At 43.6% G+C, this 26188-nt stretch overlaps 1 protein-coding gene across 2 annotated transcripts in view; it reads left to right on the plus strand.

Moving 5' to 3' along the window:
- The first annotated feature begins 3303 nt into the window (after window positions 1-3303).
- Window positions 3304-26188, plus strand: part of si:ch211-214c7.4 (nascent polypeptide-associated complex subunit alpha, muscle-specific form) — a 32874-nt gene continuing 9989 nt past the window's right edge. Inside the window, exons 1-4 of one of the 2 annotated variants that reach the window (XM_044345797.1) lie at window positions 3304-3523; window positions 18793-19497; window positions 19607-19700; window positions 25717-25895. In XM_044345797.1, coding sequence (XP_044201732.1) covers window positions 18891-19497; window positions 19607-19700; window positions 25717-25895 — 880 coding nt within the window. In that variant the 5' untranslated portion in view covers window positions 3304-3523; window positions 18793-18890. Of the gene's footprint in view, window positions 3524-18792; window positions 19498-19606; window positions 19701-25712; window positions 25896-26188 lie in introns of both variants that reach the window. The other variant, XM_044345798.1, reaches the window with a different exon arrangement.

Raw genomic sequence — 26188 nt, forward strand, 5'->3', positions numbered from 1 at the left:
CTGTTGTGAATACTCTGCATGTTGACGCTACAACACAAAGCTCTCACAGAAGGGAAATTACAATTCTGGATCTTTTTTTTTTTCAGAGCGGTCCGATATGATGAGCTCATTTCCTGGTTATTGAGCTTCCCAAGCGCGGCTTGGCAGCTGATGTAGCACATTTTTGCCTTCCACCCACTTAGCTTAATATCATCATACATTATGTACTGAGCTGAAGATGCCTTGATGGTTCATGACTGAACTGCAGGAGCGAGAAAGGAGCAGAGTTCACATTTGAATTTACTTTTTTTACATATGTGTGTGTGCAGGACAGCTTTCACTCAACACCTTTGATGCACAATGGAGATAATGTGTTGCTGTGTTGTAGTTTCATTATGCTGATGGCAGGTGTGGTCCTTTTGTTGAAGCCAGTTTGATCTCAGTATTTAATGAGACGTGTTCAACTGTGACTGACTGTTTGAACTTCTTTTATATTAACAAACACACCTCAGATCAGAAATGCAGGCCTGCAGCAGTAGTAGTTTCCTTTTTCCTGTCTGATATCTAATACACTGAGTCACTCAACCTGCAGTTGTGAAGTTTGTGTTGTCAGTCTTTTTTGTCTGTGTGTGTGGGCTCGCAGAGAGTTTGCTCTGTGCCACAGGCAGTGTGTGCAGCTGTCCTTACTATGAGGTGTTTGGGCAGATGGGAGAGCAGACCACACTAGAGAAACAGCTTTAAAGAAGCCAAGTCTGTGTATAAAATCCCCTTAGATTATGAGTCTATCTTAATTCTGTTAAGGATTTTTTTTTTTTTTTTTTCACCAGAGCCCAGTGCTGAGCCACACCCTTGTGTAACAACATTACCGAGCAATCTGAAATGGATGGGCAGGATGTGAGGGGATTTAGTAGCTTTTTTCACCTCTGTGATATAATGACGGATGCCATTAGTGCTGAGTTTATTTTAATAAAAGAAGGAGCGTAAAATAGTTAACTGGCATATTTCTAGTGGATCCACACCCAAGAGCTTCCTGTGGCAAGAATTTCACACTTTAACACTTCCAAAACTTGCTTTTAAATGATACTGCAGCCCTCTTTTTTAGCTTTTAAATTGATTTTTAACACTGAGTTTATGTGAAGAATTAGTGAAACTATAAAGGGAGAGTTTTGGGGTTTTCCCCCTCGCTCTGGTGCAGGGCCTCTTGCCGATTGGAAAAGCTGACAAGCTGCTGATGAAACAGGCCTGTAAAGAGCAGGGATGGAGAGCTGAGACATGACTCACACACACACACACACACACACACACACACTTTCACTCTTCATTGAGGCACATGGAGAATGTGTGCACGGACGAGCCCATGATTCCTGATTTCTGGTAAGCCTTCGTTCCTCACTTCACTCAGATTTCTCTTCGCCCAAGGCTTATTCTTTTATATGTCTCCATTCTTTCTCTTCGTCTCTGAGTTTTATCAGTAAAACAGTTGATGTCAGATGTCTTATTCCATTCATCCTTTCTCTCTCTCTCTCTCTCTCTGTGAATCGCAATAGTCTTTGTATGTCTTCTCCCTTTTCATTGATTTCTATTGTGGAGCTTGCAGCTGCAGCTCAAAGAAACGACTTTAAAAAAAAAAAAAAATGCATTCAACTCACAGCTATTGTGAGTTTGTACCATAAGGGAAGTGGACACTGCGAAACTACAAGGACAGAAAGTTAACAGTGTAAATTTTTTAGAGAAACCTTCTTCATCCTCAGAGAGTTTATTCAGGCCTTACTCCTAACTATCCAAAATCTCAGGAAACAGAAAGCCCTTTGTGCATGTGAAGGAGGAAGAATATTACTCAGGCAACTCGCTGTCTCAAATTACGATTTAAGTACAGAGAATAAACACATGCGGGTAGAAGAAAAGTGCAAGGAGTGTATGTGTGGAGTGCTAGTGCTTTATATTAGAGAAACAGCTTCTGAACTTTTCATGCTTAGAGATTCTCAAGAACCCCTGTTTGATGAGATTGCATCGCTCTCCCCCCTCCTATTTTTCTCTCTCGATACAAAATCACACACTTGACCGTACAGCAGGTGGCAATGCAAAAGTGGAAACACTGAAACCTTCCACAAATTACAATACTCCTGATATCCATGTGAAACAACAAGCGAGTGGTTTCACACAGTTATTACCAGCCAAGTAAAACGACCTCTGCTTGTATAATTTGAGCTTCATGGTTACAAAGTGCTTTACGAGGAAAATAATGAGACAAAGAATAAAAGCAAACGCATGCAAAAACAAGACATGAAATGTTAAAGTAGATCAAACTATAAAATGATAGTGGTTTGATAAGACTAGTGAAACTAAAAATTAGAAAAGATAGATCAGGGTTGTTACAAACTGGAGGCAGGAGTTTGAAAGACATGCATGGGCCATTTTCTTTGACATTCTAGGGGGGAAAAGTCAGGTTATTTCGGCCTCTGTTGCTTCAAATTTTGATTTTTTTCAATTCGTTTTAGTTCTCCCTCTGCTTTATGGAAGTGCAATACTAAATCGCCCCTTCAATCATGCTTCACTGGCTTCCTGTTTACAATAGAGCCTGAGGATGTTTTGCTTATTCGTGTAGAGTTGAATTATTCAGGGACTCCTTTAAATTAAGTTGTAGCCATGTTGTTTTTTTTTATCTTTCTCCTCCTCTGCTTTGCTGCAGTATTTTCATCTATGAAAGTTAAAATACAAACCAAGCTGTACTACACCTGGACCAGAACAGTCTTCTAGTCTCAGTTTTTAAATCCTCTACCTATGTGGGCTTTTTAAAAAAAATGTATCGTCTTGCTGCAAAACCAGTTACGCTCTGGGGACAAATAAAGTTGAAAGTTGAAGGTAAAAGTCTTTTATACTGTTTTTGCTATAAATGTATGATTGCATTTTGCTGTTGTTGTTTTTTAGGGCCTATATTTATGATTGTCTCTCTGCATTGCTTGAAGTGCTATTTTCTATGTATATATATATATTAGCATGTAGTATGAAGTCGCTCCTCAACTCCCTGGGACCCTGCTCTTACTCCCCATGGGGGCCCCGGACCCCAGTTTGGGAACCCCCAGGGCCACGAGACACATCTCTCGAGTTTGGTTTGAATTTGACGTCACTCCTGCTTTGCATAACCACCAGTCTCGCGCCATTGATTGGACCCCCGGTCGGATTTAATCTGCATTTTCCGTTTTTTTTTTTTTTTTTTTTTTTACGACCACCACGCTTCGTCTCGTTTTGCCTCAATCTGCAGCCGGACTCCTCGGTCACTCCCCCCTCTAACCCCCCCCCTCCCCTCCTCCCCTCCTCCCCGCCCGGGTCCATCCTTCATGAAGGGGAGCAGCCTGCCGCCGCCTGACGCTGCTCAAACGTGGAGGGAAGGACACGGAGATAGACGCCCGCCGCTGACTGCGCGGCTCTATTGTTAATCCGGCGAAATTTACGGCTCTGTCGACATATTTAGTGCATTTGCACCGAAAGGGAGGGACTGTTTGTTTCTCCGGGAGTCTTCAAGAACAGCGTCGGCGGTTGAAAGGTACGTAGTAACGTTTCTAGCGCGAGCGACAGTATTTAAGTTACTACCTCTCGTCTCCTTGTATTATTTTACATTTAAATAACCCCCCAAAATACTGTTAATTAACCTCCCTGTCTCTGTGGTGTGTCTTTTTTAAAATCCAATACACATAATTTGCTCAGACGCCCTCTTTGTAATGTGGAGTGGCCAGTTTGTGATGATGGATGTGAGACGTTAGCATGGCACGGTGCCGTCGGGGCGGTGATATCAACGTGTGTTTTTACTCTCACAAAGCCGTGTATTCGGGTATGCAGCGGTACAACAGTCAGCTGGCACAGTCTCGGTCGTACCGTGGTGGATTTATTGACCGGCGTTGCCTTCATGTGTTTCTCCCAGCAGGCTGCCACGGCGTACACACCGCTATTGTTCTGTGAGGCTGAACTGGGCCTTTTTGCTAAACCAGCGAGAAGAAGTCAGTGTGTTTGTCCCGAGAGACAAACGGTATCATTAAAGCTCCACGTGAAGGCTTACAAAAACCAGCCAGAAACTCCCAAAACAATGGCTATAAAAAGAGGGAGTCCTGGAGACCACCTAGGGGTCCTTGACAGGGTCCCAAACAACACAGGGACAGTTTGATAATGTTGGAGATATTAGATACTGGTGGGAGGAATAAAACCTACAAAGAAGAGCTCCATGACTTTTAAGATTGAAAGTCCATGCACTACTCAAAAAGAGTTTTTTTTTTTTCACTGTTGCTTGTGAAGCCCAGAATCTACTGCATAAGTCTTTGTTTATCATTTTAGGTCAGCTCCAGACACTTTGCTTTAACTATTAACAGCAAGTCATGCGTCACTGATACCGGACTGAAAAATCCTTTTCTTGAAATGACTTTGCACTCCTGTTTGTGCTGCTCCCACCTTTCCTGAGACAGCGTCTCTGTTATTGCGTGCTCTGTTCTCGTGTTTGCATCCTCGCACATGGTGTGATCTCATTCTCGTCTTGGCAGAGCAGCATGAGAAAGGGCAGACTATCAGACGGCATCGTCTGCAGATCTCAGTGATAGAAGGATGCTGTTTATCATCCGGGTGTTGGCTCAGAGTTCACGTTACATAATCAGTGTGTTTTGGACTGACCGGGGGTGTGGTGGGCAGGGTTTTTGGGGTGTGGGAGCAGGGGGCTCTCTTAAAAAAAAAATGGTAATTGACTACAGACATTTCACTTGGGGACCCTCCTGCTACTGCTGCCAGGGCGTGTGAGTTGTTGCTGAGGAGTTTTTCGTCACCTGGGTGTGAATTCATGTGTGAATGACACAGCACATGGACTCTCTCTCTCTCTCTCTCTCTCTCTCTCTCTCTCTCTCTCTCTCGTGCTTTTTCCTGACTTTCTGGCTAAGCCGTCGCTGTGTCCCATATTCAAGGGCTGAATCCTCTGAAGTGTTCAAGTCTGAGTGCGTCATAACAACAGACCCTATCGTGTTTTTTAAAAGACATCTCCAAATGTGGCAGAGATATGCAGCCTTCTCTTGCCTAAACTTGAAGGACTAGTATGTCCTTTTGTGGCCTTTTTAGTATCCCACAATCCAATCAGTTGTCTAATGGTGCGTTCAGGCAATCCTCGTTAACGCAGGCAGTTGGCAAATATCACCAGACCGTGTCATATTTATCAGGTTTTTGCATGCGGGTCATCGATCACTAACGCCGGTCATCCGTTGCGTGCTGGATTGAAATGTCATAACTGTGCATCAGAGTGAGGCAGGAGTTTTGGCCTTTTTTATTTGAGTCTAGACTGTCTCGTATTCACAGGTGGAGCAGCAGGTTCAGTGATGAACCCACATCCTTTGCCAACATCTGAATTTTACAGCTTGTGGTTTTTTTTTTTATTATGCTGCACAGCCACTTCCTCTGTCCACACCTCTGTTTCCTTTTCCTCTTCCTAAAGGCCACAGCGAGCCAGAGAAGCAGCTCAAAATAGTTTCTCTCAATTCAGTGCATCCGATTACCTTGAGAAAGCTCAATGGATCGGATGAGATGGTTTTAAAAGGAGAAAACTGAAAGCTTTATGCAAACTAGCTTTTCATACTTCAAGGGTATGGAAAGCCTTTTGTTGTACAGAAACTAAAACATCTAACTTTTAACCTTTATTAATGCCACATGGTTGGTTTTTTTATCTGTTGGTTTTCTTCAGGTTCAAGTTTATGTCATCTTTCAGTCCTGGAATGTACTTCTGCTTGTGAACTTCAACCTGACTTCTTTTTATGACACAGGAAACACTGCGGGGCCTGTCGGGGTCCCTGCTGCAGTTGTTGTTTATTTCGGGCTTGGCAATCTGAGAGAAATGCCGGCGGTTGACATTGCAACATTTATGAGAGTGACTGCATGTTTTAAAATGGATGCCACACGTTTTGGAAAGAAATCAAGCCTGATGCTCTGTGACTGAGCGAGTGAAATACCTGTTTGATGTCTTCACTGAAATACCTGCTGGTCATTCACTCAAATAACTTTTTGTCAAACCACGTCAGGTTTCAGCAACGTTACTCAGCCAACCAATCAGTTATATGAGATGGGAGCAGCCTACTGTCTCTGCTACATGTTGTGATATTCTGTAGGATTAATGCATCTGTTGGCGGCTGGTTTTATGCTCTTTACTCAGCTTTAACCATCGGTTCATGTGCATCGGTGCAACAGCTGTGAGAGGTTATGATGTTTATGGATGTCGGGGGTCAAGGGTTCAAATCTGTTCTTCACTGTGATCCTCCAGTGTGAGCACATGATGGGATTACTAGTTACACTCTGCTTTATCAAAGATCAGTCTTTAGGTATTTTTATAGTATTTTATGGCTAAAATCATTCACATGTGATGGGTAAAAAAAGGAGGAGTAGAGGACGGTCAGTGCAGTATTATCTGAGTGCATCCTGTCTCGAGCCCATGCAGAGTGTGCAGGCAATTTTTTCACACATGCAACTTCTCAGGACTCTGGTTAAAACATTTTAATGGCAAAGAGATAAAATGTGAACGCCCCATGCTGTATGCTTTACGTCAGGTGCAGGAGCGTCTGCACACTCTGATTATAGCTCCTAAAATCTTTTTATTGACTGGAAACGGCAACGACCCTCCTGGGTCTTCATCAGGCACACGGCCAACGTGACAAAGAGCAAAGTGCATATAGACAGCAAGTTAGTTACATCACGCAGATGTCATCACAAACATGATGAGCTTGTTATCGATGCCTGATGGCGTGACTTGGGGAGCTATAATCCAGTGTGCAGACACTATATTTGTTTTGCTTTGTCTGATCAATCATCCAAAACCCAAATATATATATACAGATCACTATCACTGAAGATGAAGAAAACCTGATTTTATTCACATTTCAGAATCTGAAAGCAGTAACTGTTTTGACATTTTTGCTTAAAAAGATAATCGACTCACATTGTTGGCGATTTAATTTTCTGTCAATTGATTATTGACTTAAGTGAGGTTCTACTTGGCAGGAATAGTGCTGAATATCAATCTGTAAAGGCCGTCTTTTGTACCACAGGGACATTGGCACTTTTCAAGCTTGTCCCTTGTCCGGGAACTCGCTCAAAAAGCAGCCGAACGGAGAGCACAACCTCTGTACAGTGCAGAGCATTTGCATTTGCTAGGAAGTCAGCTGCTTTAACAGCCTGCAGCCAGTGTCAGTCTCAGTCCCACACCCATGGAAATTCAATCCAAACCGTACTGCATATGTTTCGGATGGCATTCATAGTACATTTTAGCATTCACCCCCTTTTTATAGGTTTGTCGTGTGTCTCCTGTGTCGTTCTTCGCTGTGCTCTGCTGTGGGATGGTAAGACAGTGCGGTGCTGCTGTAACTCTCGTCACTGTGGTTTGGAAGCTGGCACTCCCTGCCCATTAGGATAAAGTGGTGGATGCTGGCGCTGCATTTTTAGGCACTCAGTCTGTCTGGGACTGTGAAGCTCGGCTCAGAGCACTGCAATTATTGAAAGGGTAATTCAGCACTTTCGTAGTCTGTTTGTTAGCTCACTTTGGTAGCCTTGAACGCCGTCCCAAAGACATATTTTGCGGTGCCTTTGCAATGTAAATATTTTCTTTTCAAACACACTATTTTTATAGTACATCGGGTTTTTACAGCGGCAGCATTTGTAGTGTTGGTATGTTTGCAGGTAATATGAGAAAGAAATGTAGATGAGGGGAAGTGTGTGTTTAGCTAAAAAGGAGATGGGTGGGGGGGGGGGTATAAGTATATTTTAACTGAATTTGAATTGACAGTATTGTACAACGGGGCTTGTTTTGTAGCAGCTGTATTTACTGAAGCAGTGCTGTATATTTTAATCTGTTTAGTCATCGATCCAAGTCTGTCTGAGGTGAATCAAAGTGCACAGCACCTATAAAGGTGTGTGTTTGTTTGTGTTGGGTGAAAGCTGAGCGTATCCTTTTTATCATCCTTCGCTCGGCCTCTTTATGCCCGCAAGAGAGTCGATCCTGTGTATCCAGTAATTGGTTTGTGTGTGTGTGTGTGTTTCATACAGTCCAGGGGTGTGGCTGTGGGTTTGGGTGGCTGTCAGAGAGAGAGAGAGAGGCGAGGTGTGGGATCAGTGTCCATCTGGCCTCAGCTCACCCTGCTCAGTCAGAGGCATGGTAACTGATCGAGCCCTCAGGCTCTCCAGCACTATATCGACTATCTGCCTGCCTGTCTATAGCCAGTTGGCTGGTGCACAGGAGAGTAGCCGCTGGCTGGCTTTTAATAAGGCAATACTGATGTCAGTTCTGGCTTCTCTGCAGCCAACCATCCTTGACAGAATACCTCAACGTGGTTCATAGGTTTCTTTATGTTGATTTCAAGTTAATGAAAACGGAAGAAGCCTTTCAAAACAGAATATTATAGTGAATAAGAGGTCACGTTTCAGTTTTTCTTATGCCTGCATAGTCTTCGCCAGCCCCATCCTTCTAGTTTTTATGAGTAAAGTGATAGTGGAAAGCAACAGGAAATATAAAGAAAAGGAGATAATATGGGACAAAGGTCCTTGGCGGGAAACTGGTGTGAGTGAGCTTTATACTGCAGTGTGCCTGGTCTAAATTTATTTTATAGCCATGGCTTCATTCTACAACTCCCTCCCCATCTTTTTTATTTTCCATCCATTTCTAGCAATCCTTCAGTACTCTTTTTCTGCGCACTTCTACCACACGTCTGTTTTTAAATGAGGTTGTACAGGTTGGACGCTACGTGACTTTTGTTAACAGGTGTGTCAGTTAGGGATAGTTAAATATTGATGCTAGTTTAAACAAAATTTAACTCACTGCACTCATCTAAATGTGAAGGAGAAAGCAAGGACACAGTGTGCGTGAGCAAGCCTGACCCGAAACTGGCACTTTAGCATCGAATAATGCAGAGCAGAGAGAAACCTTTTGACTGACGAGAAGTCCTTAATGAACGGTTTACGCTTGAAATTAGTATCTCCATCCTTCCGCCTCTCACCCTGCAGTCTATCTCGTGTCCCCGGAGTCCTTTGGGTGAAGTTACCAGTGCCAGCTGCTTCTCCGTCCCGTCGCACCAGTTAATCTACTCAAAAACCCACCCCCACACTCCCCCTCAGCACCATGCCTACGGGGGTTAGATAGTGCGCGGTGCAGACAATAGAGCTTGTATAACCACCCTCCCCCGCATAGTATCCTCATGTTATACTTAGTCATTCACGCAAACACTTCATGCGATCGTGGTTGTCGTTGTTTTTGACCAATTTCCCTCCTTCAGTTATTGTCAAAATTAATCTGATTACATACTCATTACACGTACACACAGTAGTTTACCCCCCCCCACTCCCCCACCCCCCGGTTGACTTTACCCTCCTTGCTGTCAGCTTGTATCGGTGGCAGCAGGGCCTGGCTGGTGCTTGTGTAGAAATCCTGCCAGGTTTAGAGCAGATTGTAACCCATTTCCCTGCAGCATTTCAGGCCTCTGCGCTGCCAGTAGCCGTGAGTCCGTCCTGTTCTGACTTCCACTCCCTTTAAGGACAACTGGCTTAGTCCATTTAACTTGTAGCCACACTTAACCACCTGCTCCTAATGGCCTTATTGAGTAGCTTATAGTCACTTAGCACATGTTAGTGTCCTGTATGGAATTGATTAGTATAAGCTGCATGCTTAGCATCCTGCCCAACCCCCCCCTTGATGAAAGTTTTTTTTTTTTTCTTGGTAAGAGCATTGACCGTGCTCCACGGGGCGAGATAGTTATAAGCCGTACCCCCCCTCCCCCCCTTTGATTACATCATTCCTGTGAGGGTTTACACATAGCTGAGGGACACTGACGGACAACCTGTGCGTCACCTCTTCTCTTATGAATCCCTTCACTAGTAAACAGCAATTTGTGGACAAGTCAGTATATTTAAGCATTCGTCAGTGCGAATCCGGTGATGTAGGGCCTGTCAACACCTGGTTATACGGACAGATGAAGAGAAGCCAGTCAGTCGGCAAGATCACTGAGGGTTAATGTGGTTCTTTGTTTACAGATGACGAGGTGCGGGGGGGGGGGGGTGCCATTCATCTTCTTGATGGTTTTCTGTGAGGGGTGAGGAGCCTCTTTAGGCAACCCCACACACACACACACAATCATAGTGGCTGAGACCTGATGTTGAAGCAAAGCAAACATTAAGAGCAGGTTGAACAGTAGTGAATGAGGATAAAGAAGGCTTAAATACACAAAGCTATAGGATGATGGTCAGGGGTCATATTATTATTTTAATGGTTACATCATAGATAGTTGGTATATTGTAAAATATACAATCTGGATAATGACACCATGCAATGCATTTTATTATTAGATTAATGGGTTCCTTTAGAAAAGTACCTCAGCATGGATAAAAAGCAGCCCCCCATGAGTGAGTCCATCAGACTGGAGAGGCGAAAGTGTTCAGCAGTGCTGCTGCAATATTTTTATGTTATTAGATTGCATGAATGCATCATCCACCACACAGGATGTTGACAACAAAAGACGGAAACAGATAATTGATGCTGGATGCTTCCTTTTCTTTGGCGTATCACAACTCAAGAAATAACTTCTGCTGCAACAAAAGCAAACGATCCACCGAAGGAAAGCAGGTTATATAACGTAGATGTTTTTATGCAAAGGCGTGAGAATTCGGTCGACACGAGCAAAACTTAAGATGGATTTACTTTTTGTGCAGATGAAGTTCAGTGAGCTCTTAAAAGTTCAATACAGGGGAGACTTTCTGTCCCTTCACCAGGAACATGAAGTTGCTGTTGTGTGATGTTTACTTGATCTTTTAGAAGATGGATGTTGTGTACACACAGTTTGTATCTGAGGTTTTGTTTTTTAGTGAGACAGTGTTTAGAGACTGTGTGTGTGTCCTTTACTCCCTCCTCCCTCCTCCCTCCTCCCTCCCAGTGGCTCAGTGGGGCCGTTTGTTGGACGGTCTGCAAAGGAATGTGTCCTATGATTAGTGGGTGTTGTGACGTAAACAGTCATCTCCAGTCTGCTCACCTTGACCGTGTCTCATTAATGTGATGGAAGAGGTGAAGTAATGGGGGGGGGTTGGTGGGGTGGTGGTGGTGGAGGGAGTTCTGGACAGACTAAACATTTAAAAAAAAGAAATCCTGACTGTTTATGAACAACAAAGAACAAACAGTTGAAAAGAAAGTTTCCCTAAAAAGAGACCACACATGTCTGAGACGGTTTGATCACAGTCCAGGCAAACGGGAACAAAAACTCCGCTCTGAACTGTATTTCTTCTTTTATTACCCTTGGATGAGTAATAAAATATCTTCAAAGCAAGCAGCAGGTTTCGGTTACCTTTTCTCTTATTACCTTTTTTAGATAGCCTTTGACCTTGATGCTTTTATAGCTTCAGATAATTTCCATTTGAACGTGACCGAGCTCTTCACAGCAACAGACAGAGAGAGAGACACCGTGCCAACAGTCAATAATCCGATAGCTGTGTTGCACAGACGTTGATAGTAGCTGACAAGCTACATCATCCTCCATCGCCTTGATGTTTGTTGGTTGTTTCAAGCTGTCATCGTTTTTAAGATCTGATCGTGTTAGATCATGTTGCTGGTGAGCAGACAAGTGAGCTTTACGTATGAAGGTGCCCACTATCTATACCATGAACGCCAGTTAAATTTAATGTTTGCAAACCAGGTCTGAAGGGGCTAAACCTGACCTAATCACTTCCTGTTTCTGAAGCCAAGCATCATCAGTACAGTACAATAAGAAGACTGTCGGCCAAACTTTGATATCCGTCCTCTGACTTTGATGGAGTCGTGTTTATGACTCGTACGTGATGTGTTGATGCCTCATAAAACCACACGATCGTCTTATTTTTGGGGCCTTGGAGAACACATTCTGCTTCAACGTTTTCTTCTATTAATGATTCTTGATTGTACGTCATTGTCCGACACAGCTTGACTTTATTAATCCTTAACTTGGGAGAAAGTCACAAGTTAGTTTTTGTAATACTGATTAAAACCAGAGCACAAAGTCACACATACTGAAGAGAGGAATTTTACTGATGATTTTCTCTTTTCTTGGCCTTGTTTGTGAAATACGCCCAGTCCTCATGATGAACTGCGCTGTGCTTGTGTAGAGAGAAAGAGAGAGAAAGAGAGAGGAAGAGTTCTGCAAAGACTTTCGGTGTGCAGATTTAGTAATGTGCCTCGTAGAGTTGTATATTCACCCTGGGCTCATATGCAGCCAGCCTCTCCTGTCAGCATGCTTTAAGATGTGCGTGTTTTCTCCAACAGTAGATTGAATTTCTCTTCTTTCTCTCTCTCTCTCTCTTGTCACTCTGTGTATATGTGTGTGTGTGTGTGTGTGTGTGTGTGTGTGTGTGTGTGTGAACTAAACACTCACTTGGTGATACAGCAGAAACAGTACTGCTGCCTTACATGGTCAGATGGAGGAGCGGGCCTTTACACACACCCACCATTCCTCGGAGTCAATTTACCTACCGGCTTTTAACATTCATTTGATTTTTTTTTTAGATTCTTCAGCACTCATTGAAGGATTCTTCTGTGTTTTTGTGTTGTAGAAGTCGACACGGATCGGAGTGAAAATGATCCGTTTTCTGCATCTGGTTAGTTGATCTGTTAGTTGAGCTGGAGGTCAGGAAAACCCCTTCCTTCCCCAAACACGATTAAACTTCTCGTTTCGGTTCGCTCTTCATTCCACCGCGTGAACTGACCACCCTCTTCTTCTTAGCCTTTACATTCTTCTCCTAATAGTCAACCAACCATTAGTCTTTAGTTGAACAAGTTTTCATTGGTCGGTTAGTCACAGGAAAAAGAACCCCTCAAAAAACCTGGTATGTCTGGACTGTGAATGAAAAGCTAGAGGGCTTTTATTTGAAATGACGGATACAGGAATTGGCGACACCTAGCTGAGGCGTAACTTCATCACTCAGTCAGCGACTTAGTCCACTGTGATAAAAGAAGAACCGATTCCTGTGGAAATATCTGCCAGTTTCAGCGTTTTCCTGCTGGGAAACCACCTAAAAAAAATGAAAGATAAGAGGATTTAACAGGACTAACTGACCCTCCGGGACTGAAGAAGTGACTCAGTCTCCCTGCTGGTTGTTCCGACACATTCATCGTCGTTAACAGGCAGCTCACTTTGTGTATTTTAAAGGCTCATTATTACGGTTTTGTAATTTCTCTCCGATGTTGCACAATGTTACTTATAACATTCTTTCCCAGCCCTGGATCTCAAACCATTCTCTGACACTCTATTAAAATAATAATTAATATCATAAACATGCGATGATTAGTTGACTAATGGCTTTAACTAACGACTATTAGTCCAGCAGGAAAGTCTGAGGGGCAGCTGAATACTGGCTGTGTTTTCCTCCGGTGTTGTTCATGCGTCTCTCTCTCTCTCAGACACAACAGACGAACGTTAATGAACAGCCAGACACAGTTGCTTCATATCTCATATGTAAACTCTGCAAACACTGTTTAACATTCCCAGACCTGTAATATCGGTCAAGTTCATCAGGCCAGCTTTGGTTTGTTTTTTATTGTCTAAAGATGCCGCTCTTGTAAGACTGCAGAGATGAATCAAGTGCGTCTGTGGAATTGAAAGAATGCAGGAAGTGGCGAGCCACTGAATTCCACTTTTCACTTCTTTTTTTTTTTTTTTTTCTGTCTGCATGTGTGTTCATTCCCGCAAATGACGTTTGCATGTCATGCACACTTTGATCTTCACATTCTTTGGTCACACACGTTCTCCACATACACTGGTCCATCTGATGTTTGCACACAAAAGCGCACATACACATTCACCGTCATCCTTCTGACCCTTTCACTCCCTACGCACGCACACGCACGTAAACGCACACACACACGCTCCTCTACACGCACGGGCCAGCTGTCACTGTGCGGCCCCGAGGAGTCTTGAGGAAGTCAGTCAGAGCTGGAATGTGGATGGGTCGGATGTGCTCTCGATACCGCTCCCGCTTTAGGCATCCTCTTTCTACCATTAATCATCTCGCAGCGTTGACAGAAATCTTAAAGTAGAAACTTGAAGTTGGGCTGCAACTAAAGATTATTTCCTCCGTTAAGCGATTAGTTATTTGGTCCAGAAAATGGTGAAAAATGTCTAATGGTTTCCCTCAGCCCGAGATGATGTCCTCAAATGTCTTGTTTTTGTTCTGACCACAACCCAAAGATGTTTAGTTTATTATCATTGAGGACTAAAGAAACCAGCAAATATTCACATTTTTGAGAAGCTGGAATCAGCTTTGGAAAATCATTATTGCAGCTCTATTATTTTATTAATCTGACTAATATATTTCTTTGATTAATCATTCCCATCACAATATCTCAGAGCCCAAAGTGTGAAGTCTTGATGTTTTCTAATTCTAATTGGATAAAACATAACATCTTTATTTTACAGCAAACGCAGCAAGTCCGCACATTTAAACAGCTGGAACGAGAGAACGTTCGACGTTTTAGACAATTAGTCAGCAAAATTGTTGCTGACTGCTAGACAAATATACAAACGGACACATGAGGAAAATGAGAAATGGCTGAAATATGTTTCTAATTTCCCCCTCGCTGGCTTGTGTTTGCGTTCACCGGGAGTTTACGCACGCCGACAATCTGTTACGCTCCATATGTGTATTGTCTCCTTACTGTTTTTATAATGGCAGCATTGTAACAGCCGTATAGGGTAAATCTACTGATGACATTAAGCCCCAGCATCAGTATCAACAGCCCTCCCTTCCACCACCTCCAGCAGTCTGCACAATGCATTCCAAACCCCTGCTATGCTCTCAACGCCGCTAAATCCCTCTCTGCTTGTATTAGACACAGTATTAAAAGTGACCCATTTTGTCAGGCACCACTTCTAATGTCTGGACATGTAGAGAGACTGAGAGATGGGCGACAGATGTAATTAAACTGCCTCAAGACAAGAGGTCAGAAGTAAAAATTTAATGACACGGAAGGCCATATTTCTTTATTAGAAGCGGAATGTAAATACCACCGAGGCCATCGAGTTCCTCTCTCTGTCTAGACAGCCTCCCTCTAACAATCTTACAAAGTGATGACTGCATTTAAAAATCCACACTTTCCTCCCGCTCGAGCTAAACCGTGTATCGCTCACAGTCCGGGCCTTTTGTCTTCAGTCGGCCTCTACGTCACAATACTTGCAACACATTGTAATTGTCACCGGGCGGGTGGGGGGGGGGGGTGTTGAAGTAATTGTGATATTAGCCGTGCAGCGGCCGGCGCTGGTTAGATAGAAGCATGCTGCGCTCTGAATACGGTTTTTAAATCTTCAGTGAACCAGGATTTATTATGCAAATGTAGACTGACAGAACGGCAGACAATAGAGGGTTTTTTTCTTGTGTTTCATCAAAATGCATGAGGCTGTTCATCTTGACCAGGCAAAGCATTAAATAACGCCACTAGGATTCAAACGCAGTCGTTTTTTCTGAGCGTAAAACCTGCAGCTCTGACACGTTCCCAGCTAGGTGTCAACAGCTTGAACAATATGAGATTGAGTCTAGTATCGGTGATGGATAAGAACATCACTTGTCTCTGCGTGCGTGTGTGTGTGTGTGAACTGTGTGCGTGTGTGTGAACGGGATTTTAATTATCCGTTTACTTCCTCTCTGTGCTGCGTCACATAGTGTCAGCCGGGTTAGAGATGATGCCTTTACTTGCCCAGAAAGGGGTCATCCCATGAGGAATGTGATTCAAGCTGCTGTCTGCTAAGCCCCTGGCATTAGTAGCTGGACTGGTGAAACTATGCCACGCTGTGCACGTTACAGAGCCGGTCCAAGGAGCAGCTTTTGGAGCAGCTTTTTAGGGTATATTGACGAGGAGGGACACCACCTTTTTCCTCACTGAGCAAGTTTGATTTTAAAAGTAACTTTTTACTTAAAGATTAAAATCCAACCTCCTCGCTGCTCCTTTACGGACCTTCTCTGCTTTGCCAGGTCTCACATTAGTCGTGCGATGAGAGAGCGACATTTGTACAGAGTGTTTACAAATTAGATCATGGTTGTATGCTTTGCAATTTGCTAATGGCCTCAAAACCTTCCTATTCCAAGTAAATAGTGATGCTAATGGATTTGATTGGTGCCTCTGAGCATTAGCTAATTGACCCTTTTATTTAAGGCTTGATATTTTCTAAAAGAAGGGACGATCCAAACATTGTGTTGTCAGGCAGGTTACTCTCAACTACATGGCTTTATTTTAATGTGAAATTTGTAACCACAGAGACCAAAGAAATACAACAAGCACTGAGTTCAACTTGTTAGTTTTCATGGATCAACATAAGGTTAAGACTTAATTATTTTATATAAGAGATTAATTAGGGTGTTACAACACCTACATGTGGGTGTAGCTGTCTGTAGGAGTATTAAACTGAAGCATTATATGAAGTCTAAACTGGTCAAACAGGTCGTCGCAAAATTGTCAGTAAATGGTCCATTTATGCCACTACCTTTTGATTGATAAAGCAGCTCAGCTAACCTCAGGCACATTGATATGAAAGAGTAAAGACGGAGACTCTTTTACCTTGTAAACGTTTAGAGAACTGGGAGTGAAGCGTCACGGTATCGTCTTACCTCGCGTATGTTGCTGTGTAACTGTTGAGGAAACAAATGTTTTGCGAGCGAGTTTACCGCTGCTTCTCCAAGAGACTTAATCCGAAAATGACTGTTGGAAATCTTTCAGTTGGAGACAAACACAGATGCTTTAAATAACCATCCTACAGGCGAAACTCGGTTCCCCCCCTTTTTTTTTTTTTTTTCTTCATGATTATTATTCTACATTTTGTGGTTTTTCAGAAAAACGGTCCGTTGTCTCACATCTATGGAAAATCTTGCTCATTCCAGTTTTCCTAATATGTTATCTGGCTTAATGGTTTGCAGTGTCATTACACGGTCTATGGCCGAGAGCAGAGCCTGCTCTCTTTACGGTTTGTCATCGCTGTTTTATTCATATCACTTCTTCGTTGGGTTGTTTTGACCCTTTTACTTTTGCTAGTTCTGGTAGGTCTTTACTCTCTTTCTATCTATCTCAGCTTTTTTTTTTTTAATTTCCTCTTTCATCCATCCTTGCACAGCTTGTTTCCTCAGCCATACAGAGCTTCTACTGACCGGACCATCTGTGTAGCAATTTACTGGAAGCAGATCTTTAAGCAGCGGGAGGAGGGGAGGATGTGACCCAAGGAGTAGAGAGAAACAAGTGGCTGTAAGGGGGGAAAAAAGGAGCGGAGTAATCAGGAGGGGGGGGGTTGGGAGAAGCTGCTGGGGTCAGAAGGGCAAAGTAATGGGGACTATGGGGATGATTTGGGGAGGGGGGGGAGAAGGGGGATAATCCAATAATAGATCCGGGAAGAAGAGAAAACTTAACTGAGTTTAATGAGTTCAAAACCTACAGTGTGTGTGTGTGTGTGTATATATATATATATATACTTGCACACTTCCTCCACATCTCAACCTTCTGCTTCCTTTTTTTTTTTTTTCCAGTTCCTCATCCCCCCCGCTTCTTAAAAATCTTACATTCATTTCAGATTTTTCCACTAATACTGTCAATGAAGGAATCTCACAGTCCACAAATCTCATGAAGCGATCAGGGAATGACATGATGATTACCATCTGCATCTGCACAACAGCGAGGAAGACAATGGCCAGTAAACGGGCCATTTGGTGCTTGTTTTCCACCTCCTCCCTCTCCTCATCCTCCTGTGGGCTGCGTGTCATGTCAAGAGATTGTGAAGCCTCTCTCTTGGCCTTCAGCGCTTCAAACCGCAGCCTTTTTCCCTTTCAGTTTCAAGATGCTGGAAGCCGTTCGGAGCACAGGCGCAAGTCATCAGTTTTGGTATTTCTGCCCCATAAAATGTGCAGTTTAAACAATCAAGTTTTGGTATTTTAATAGTGATTCTTATGGTTTATTTTGGTGCCTTTTTTGAGAGTTTTTGTTGGTAACGTTGTGAGAGCTGTGTGTCGGATGGATGGAGTGGTCTCTGTGGAGGAGAGTCACTGGCTTACAGAACAGATTTATTGGCATCTCCCAGCACTCACTTCCTGTTTTTCAGACTCCCCCAAATTCCTCGGAGGCCCCTTACCATAAATGGTGTTTCCTTTGGCAGTTCCACGTTTATCATATGACTTTATGAATAGTGCAGTAGGGTTGGGCCATATGTTAATTTTCCCTACCGGCCAACCGTCAGTCCAACAACTGGCGATTGACGGGTGCGCGGCGTCAGTCCACCTTTATATCCCTCCGTGCTCCTTCAGAAGCTCCGCCCCCCCTCCCAAATTTATGGATGCGTATTGCCATGGCAACGAAATACGGCAGAATCCAGAGCGATTTGCGTAGTGTCTGCATCAACTGTAGTTAGTTCTGTTCCTCTCACACATTATCACGAGCGGACATAAAATTTTGTCTTGTGAACACAACAGTCCAACAACGGTCCCTCTCAGCATCTCCGTCTGTCAGCTGCAGCTCCTGGAGACCTGAGAGGACAGCAGCTGGACAAACTGCCTTGAATTTGATGAAAAGTGTACTGAACAGTCTAACCTCCTTCACTTTGTAGCATTTATTCACTAACAAGTTGCCTAAACTGTGCACACAATGCACTGCTATGTTTACAGCTATACTAACTACGCTAGTGATGTAACACTATAGTAAGTTAGTTAAAATCACCAAAAAAACATCCAGCGATGGACTCAGCCAATATATTCGTCCAATCAGCCGAGCGTATGATGCAACATGCAGGTTTGAAGTTAATTCTTGTGTTTTTCTTTGTTCTTCAACAGGACTTAAAAGTGTGAGAGGAACTGTCCAATTCAAGAGTGTGAACCTCTGGATATAGTTAGCAACAGCAGCAACCCCGGCTTCCACACCTTTTGAGGGAATGAAACCGGATGGGGTTACCATGGAAACCACGGAGCCCACTGAAGCTGCAGCAGAAGCAGAGCCCTCTGTGTCACAGGACAACATAACAGAGCAAGCCCCATCACAACCGGAGCAAGCTGCGAATGACGCAGCGCCCGGCGCCGCTCCGAAGACCAATGGCAAGCCAGAGGCAGCGGAACCCAAAGTCAAACCACAAGGCGTCGCATCGAAAATGCAAGCTACACTTAAAACTGCAGGGGCCTCGGGATCCAACTCCCGGCCAGGTGCCGCGTCACACCGCACAACGAATAACGTCCAATCTTCTAACAGTAATTCTGCAAAGACGAGCTCAGCCAGGAAAACCACAACAACAACAACGACTACAGCGAAAGCAGCATCAGCATCAGCAGCGGGGGCTGTGCCGAAAAAACCGGCGCGTGTAGCAGCTGTTTCCACCGCAGCCAAGAACCAAACCAGGGTGCCTGACAAGAAGCCTGTTGGACCAACCAGGACTACGTCTGTTGCTGCTGCCACAGCAACAAATGGTACCAAAACAGCGGTGAACGGCGCACCGAAGAGGAGAACAGCAGCTGAGACTGTTAATGCAGCGAGACCCAAAAGCCTGGGTAAGTCTGATCTGAGAAAATGAATAAATAAACCTCAGTCATTTCGTGTAGTGTTGGAGAGCAGTCTCATTTTCATCATGTTCTTGCTTTTCTATTTGTTTTTTTGCAGCTACTACCAGCAGACTGACGTCGTCCGCTGCCCCAAAACCCAGCACTTCAACCACAGCAAAGGCTGAGAGTGGTGCCATTTCAAAGACCACCAGGTATGTAAGCGTATCACAAACAGGCGTGGGTGATGAAAATGTAGAGACCCAACGACTCTGCATCCATCTAAGTGTTAGAGTATTGTATGAAGTTAGGCAGTTGGGAAAAACCCCTTTTATTTGAATGACAATAACACCTTTTATATGTCTCTCGCTTCATTGTGTTTCTGTCTGTCATCGACACACATGTTCCCCATCTCTCTCTCGAGATCTCGAGTGAACTTTGTAATTTCCCCCCCCCCCCCCAACAAACTGGATGAGAGGGTGACTGTTTATCTTGGTGCCATGAAAAGGAGCAGCGGAGAACGATATCTATTGTGGTCTTTGGGCCGTTATTGAGTCAGATTTCGCTTCAAGAGTGAGTCATGTTAGCAGAAATAACCTGAGACAGAAGGCCTTAAGAGAGCCAGCGATACTGAAGAACTACCGCTTTGTCCCAAACGGACCCCCCTGGCAGAGAACAGCCCCCCTCCCCAAGGCAGAGAGCTATTGACTTAGATCATAATCCCTCTCATACTGGGCTGGTGGTTTGGATAGAGAGAGAGAGCGAGCTCTAGTTTGACTAAATTTGCTTAAAGTGCTGCTCTCAAATGATCATTTTGGCTGTTGTAGAATTTCATAGTTGACCCGGTCATTTACTACTGCAGAGGTTTTGTAAATGAAGACCTTTTACTTGAAAGAACTGGAAAAATACCAGGTTAAGTCCTGCAAAACATTTTCCCCAGAATGTTAATGAATGTACATGATAGCAAGTTTTGCATTTTTAAGGGTTTTGTCAGTTAAATGAAGTTTATTTGCCTCTAAATGAAGAGTTTCTACTGTATTTTTTTCCCAGGATGTAGTGTTCTGTACGGAGAGGCCTAATTAGATTCTGCCTCTACTTGTTTACTTATTAAATAAAGGAATAATGTGCTGTGTCACTCTGAAGCAGCAGAGGATCATTGCATTCTTGCTCAGATATAAGAAAATGTCTCCTTAATAATAATTTCTATACCTCAACTCTTGTTATTTTACTTGAGATGTATAAACATACTTCAATTTGTACAGTCAAATGTTCTATTTTACACAAATGTAATGCTGGAGCTGCAACTAAGAGTCATTTTATAGTTTTTTTTTTGTTTTTCAATTTGTTTAATTGGCAAATTGCTTTAATTACATATTTTCAAAAAGATGGAAAAAATATGGCCATCCCAAGTATGACATCATCATTTTTTTGGTTTGTTTTCAGACCAACAGTCAAAAACCCAAAATATTAATTGTACAACAATGTAAAAAAAAGCATCAAATTCTCACATCGGAGAAGCTGAAACCAGGTAGTTGTTATAGTTGTTGCTCAATAAATTACTTCAAACTGTTAATTGATTATTAAAATTGATTTTCTGCTGATCAGATAATTGACTAATTGATCATTTCAGCACAAGCCAATGCTATCAATGATGGGAATATTTAATTAATTTATCAAGAATGACCATGATGACTTCTATGTAGTGTTTTAACAGTGTGTAGACGGTGGGGCTGATGGAGGTGTGTTTGTAGAGGAGTGTTTACACAGAGAAGCTCATGTTCAGAATTAATCAGATGAGGCATTTTAATTGTAGGAGTCTGATTACAGCAGTACATCATCCTTGTTATCCGGGACGTGACATCAGGCACCTGCTTCTCAGCTGGAGACGAGGACGAGGACGATAAGAGACCAGCAGCAGCAGGTGTCTGCCCCGGTGACAGATAACGTGCGCTACGTTTCGTGCCACCTGTGTGCGACGGTGAAGTCAGTGGCGTGTCGAATCTTTTGTGTAACGACGGCGGTGGTAGCGGTGTGTATTTCAGTCAGTATCGGTGTCGGCTCTCTGCAGAGTCGGGCAGTGATGCCGACCGACCTTCTTCCAGCACAAGCGCTGACCTGCAATCAGTCATGACTCTGAGCGCGACGGCTCTAACCTCCCATAGCAACACACAACAGATTGTAAGGTCTCATACTACCTCATATGAGATGATTCAGCTGCAACACAATGGCTGCATTGCCTCTTCCATGTAATTTTGCAGCCGCTTCCTTGTAAATCCAGCCTCACCGTATTGTCTTTCATATCACTGAGCGTTTCCCCCGTCGGCCAAACTGTCACACAGGAACACACTTCTTTCCAGCCAAGTATCTGTTGGTAAATCCCTTTTTCATGTAGAGTAAAGCTGTTTGTCTACACTGTTCACTCAAGGCCAACATACAGTGATACCGCTGACGGTGTGGCAGCAAGCAAAGCCCGCGGCCAATGAAAGAACAGACGCTCTCATGAAGTATTCATGTTAATCGGCCAAAAGGGAGGAATGGAAACGTATCAGGTTTTTGAAAAAGCTCATCTGAGAAGGGCAAATAAGATTTTGGTGATTGTGATCGACTGTGAGCTCTTGGAAATGGGATTTGCGCTTTGGGAAGGTGGGAATAAGATTCGATAGAGGGATGTGATAGAAAGGGTGTGAAAATGCTGGATCTGTGCTGAACTACACTGTAATGAGGCAGGGCTGTTTCAGCCGTGTGGTTGATATCTCAGGGTTTCATAGTTGCCGTATGTAACTAAGACACATACTGTACTCCATCTGGTTGGACAGGAGGACGTCTCTTTCCTAGTGGTCGATGAGAACTCCTGATAACTGGAGTACAAGCCAAGAGTTGTAAAATCTAGTAACGGCTTCGCTCTGCTCTCCTCCGGTGATGGGTTGTGATGTCCTTGCACCGACTGAGCAATCAGTCTTTGTCCACCCCGCCCCCCCCCCCCCCCCTCCTTTTCAATCTCACGTCTCTTCCCCCTCGTCCCTTTTTTGTGCATGTACAGCGCCGGGCGTTCGGCCAGCATCTCCTCAAGCCCTCCTCACAGCCTAACTTCCATCTAGTGTTCAAACTCATTCATCATTCTTGCTGTATACAGAGCTTGTAAAAATCCAGTGTAGCTGTGTAACATGAGAAAGACATTGATTAAGCCTTCGTGTTGCTCCGAGCAATCTGTAAAATGATAAATATTGAAAGTGTCACCACTGGGAATGGATAGAATTGCTGGTGGGTAGTGTTTTGGTCTCTTCAGATACAGAATATTACATTGGCCTTTTGTTTGGCTTTGCACAGCAATATCTCATAACTTTTATCCTCTTATTTTGTCTCTTTTTTTTTTTCGCCCCTTATTTCTTCTCCTGAGATAAAACTATGTCATTTCTCCCCGACAGTCTTGGCAGAGAACAGGATTACTGTCCTAACAGAATAGGCCCATGGCATCCATCACTGTGACAGTGGTTGCCTAGGGCCTCATAAAAGCCAACGCTATGTCTGCCATGCTATTGCTAGGCTGCAACACTTCATCTAAACTTGCTACTGAGCCGCTTCAGGCCTCCTGCTCTTTATTGTCAAGGAGATAACTGTAGGCCCACACAAACCCCAGGAATGTATGCTCCTCTTAGGAAGGAGTAAAGCAGCTGGTTTTGGACAGCCTACAAGCCAAACAAGGTATTGTTAGGGTGCTCATTTCCATTTGTTGTCTCGGAGGGGGCCCTTGAAGTGATGAGGGGGGGAGAAAAAGGGCAAGGACAGAAGAATGTGTATTTGCTCTGCATTTATTTGTAAGATGAGCTTCTTGCAACAGGGATAAAGTGTACCTCCTGGCCAAGCCCTCTCCTTTCTCTTTGGTATGATTAAAACCGAATATTTTAATCTACAGGACAGTGTGTATGCCAAGGGAGTCTGTCCTCCCAGCTGTGTGTTTTTAGAAAGAACAAGAGGCGAGAGGGAGTCATGGATGAATGGATGAATGGATGAAGTAGGTGTGGCTTGATTAAAATTCCCCGTGCTCATTCTTACACTTTGATTTTGGGCCAAACAGATGTTCACAGCTGCTCAGTGGGATAATACCATGGGTGTGTTGTTTGCATCTGTCGTAAACATTTGTGAACACTGAAAGTCCATAAAGTGTATCAGTGACTCGTCCCAGCGTTGACCTTTGCCCTCAAAAAGACCTCGTGTTTGGTCGTTAAAATCCTGTAGATGGTCGTGAAGTGCCATTCATCCTCCCTTTGGGCTGCGATTTGTATTGATTTCAACCCTCAGTTGGCAGGAAGTGTAATCCATACTAATACACCAACAACAGAACCACCAGCCACCACCCACATGTGGTGTGTGTGTGTGTGTGTGTGTGCGCGGCACAGGCATTAGTGGGTCTATCATTCTTCTCTGTGCCTTCCCTCTGGAGACAAACAATTATGAGTTATGACTCATCATAAAAACAACAGAGTGAGGGGGTTGGGGGTTGTTTTTAGGGTTATATTTTGTCTGTGACCTCTCTTCACCCTCCTTCAGTCTCATTTCATCCTTCAGTCAAACTCGCTCTCCTCTTACAGGAAGCCGTACACTCAATTTCATCCGCCTTGATTCCCGCTATAATTGAGCGATCCTGTCAATTCAGATTTTGCTCGGCCGCAAGCTCAGATATGAAAACAGCGTCTATTAATGCACCTTTTTAGTACATGCTCCTTCTTTCTGTTAAGTTTCCTTTATAAAAAGTTCCGGCCTGCGCTCTAGTCATATATCGCCTTGTTTGTTTTTCCCCTGTTGTTCATCATTAACCTGTTTTTTTTTGTTCAGAGTTGATGTTATGGCGGCGTCTGACACACAGTGTTTGGACTACACTTCACATTTACAACCTCAAACTGCTTCCTGATAGCAGCCAATTACGATTGTCTGTTGGTATGAGTCCATGTCTGATCTCGGGGGGGGAAACAAACGGTCATTGTAATGGTTATTGTAATGTGGGAGCGGCATCTGTGTGCAGGCATGCTACTCCACTGAAAGCCATTAAAACTCAGTGTGTCTTTGTCAGTTCATGGCTGCGTTATGTAGCATATCAGTTCAAAAGAAAAACCAAAACAGATTGTTGTAATTGTTAGTGGGGGGGGGGAGGGGGACACACACACAATGTCTTGAGGCAATTACATTAGATTACGCAGCTCAGATGTGTTTTATTAGAAACACATGTCATGCAAATTATTTACAGTGAGGTTTTACATTGTTGTTTTTTTTTTACACCAGGTTGCAAGAGTACAAATGAGGACTCGTACCGCCTGCAGCTGACTGCTCGCTCATTTAACCGACTTACTTTCTTTGTAGGTTAGCTAACGCAGCAGCGCATTGCAACACAGACTATGTCGAATGCTCGGAGCCCGATGAGACAAACGCATTGTGTGGAGATTTCACAGAGCCCGATATAGCATATAACACACAAGCAGCATCCACAGATTTTTTATGTAGGTTACTGCTCCTCACATCCCTGCACGCACTTCTCAGTCGGATGCACGTCAGCGTTCATCTCCAGTCACCTCCGTACAAGTCGCTTTATCTGATTGTCCTAAATGTCAATTTTAATCATATAACAGAGCATCGGAACATGATAATACTTCATGATTGCTTGCTTCAGTCGAGCTGCTCAGAGAATGACTGTTGTTTTTTAAAATAAGACTTACCTATTTTGCCTTTCTCTCTTTTTTCCCTCGTCATTCTTATGTTTTTCCATTATTTATCCTCATCTCCCTCAACTCTGTTTTTCCTCTCTGCTTCTGTGACTGTTTCTTGCCTCAGTTCTCACCTCTTCGTCTGTTACATATATTCTTTGTCAGTTTTTCCATATTAAACCCTTCTGTTCCTCCTTCATCTCTATTTTTCTCTGTCTGTTTTTTGCTTCTCATTAAACCCTTCCCTCGCTTCTCGGTAGTCATTGGAGAATGAAACAATGGGGCGATAGATGGGTGGTGTGGTTGTGTTAATGGGCTCCCATTGCTGAAATTGCTTTTGTGGTCTACATTAGAACAGGTCATTTACTGATGCTTGTAAATCCAAGAGGCAGAGCATCAGATTGCATGTTTGGATTTTTGCCAACAGAGTGAATGAGGCGCAAAAAGCGTTTAAGGCGGTCGCTTTTGTTGATGCATTCTTTTTTTTTCTTGAGTGTTTGTTACACCACCTAAACATTTCCTTCTCTTTCTCCAGGACTGCTATAGGTCCCTCAACATCTCGACCTGCATCCTCCACATCCAGGCCCACCACAGCTGCAACCAAGCCCTCCGCCCCTGCAGCAGCCAGAACTGCTGCTTCTAGAGTTACCACAGCACCCTCTACTGGCAGGACCACAGCAGCACAGCCTCCCAAAACGGCTGCTGCTAAGAAAGGTTAGAAGTTATATCTTTTTCAGACAAGGAGACGCTCTCCTGACAGCAGTGTCCCGTTTGCAGAGTGTTTTTTTTTCACTGGAAGAGGAGTTAATGTCACATGGTAGCACTTGACAAGACAGTTTTTTCAAAGGGGTTTATTGTATAAACACATCTCAGCTTGACAGTTTCAAGTTAACAGCCTAAAATGCCTGTAATAATAAAGTAGAATGAAGTGGTTGGCTTTAGTCCCAGCAATATACTTACATGAATGTGCCAAAGAATGAGTTTATGAGCAGTCACCCTGTGAATCT

The sequence above is a fragment of the Thunnus albacares genome, chromosome 3 (assembly GCF_914725855.1).
Source record: "Thunnus albacares chromosome 3, fThuAlb1.1, whole genome shotgun sequence".
Taxonomy (NCBI): domain Eukaryota; kingdom Metazoa; phylum Chordata; class Actinopteri; order Scombriformes; family Scombridae; genus Thunnus; species Thunnus albacares.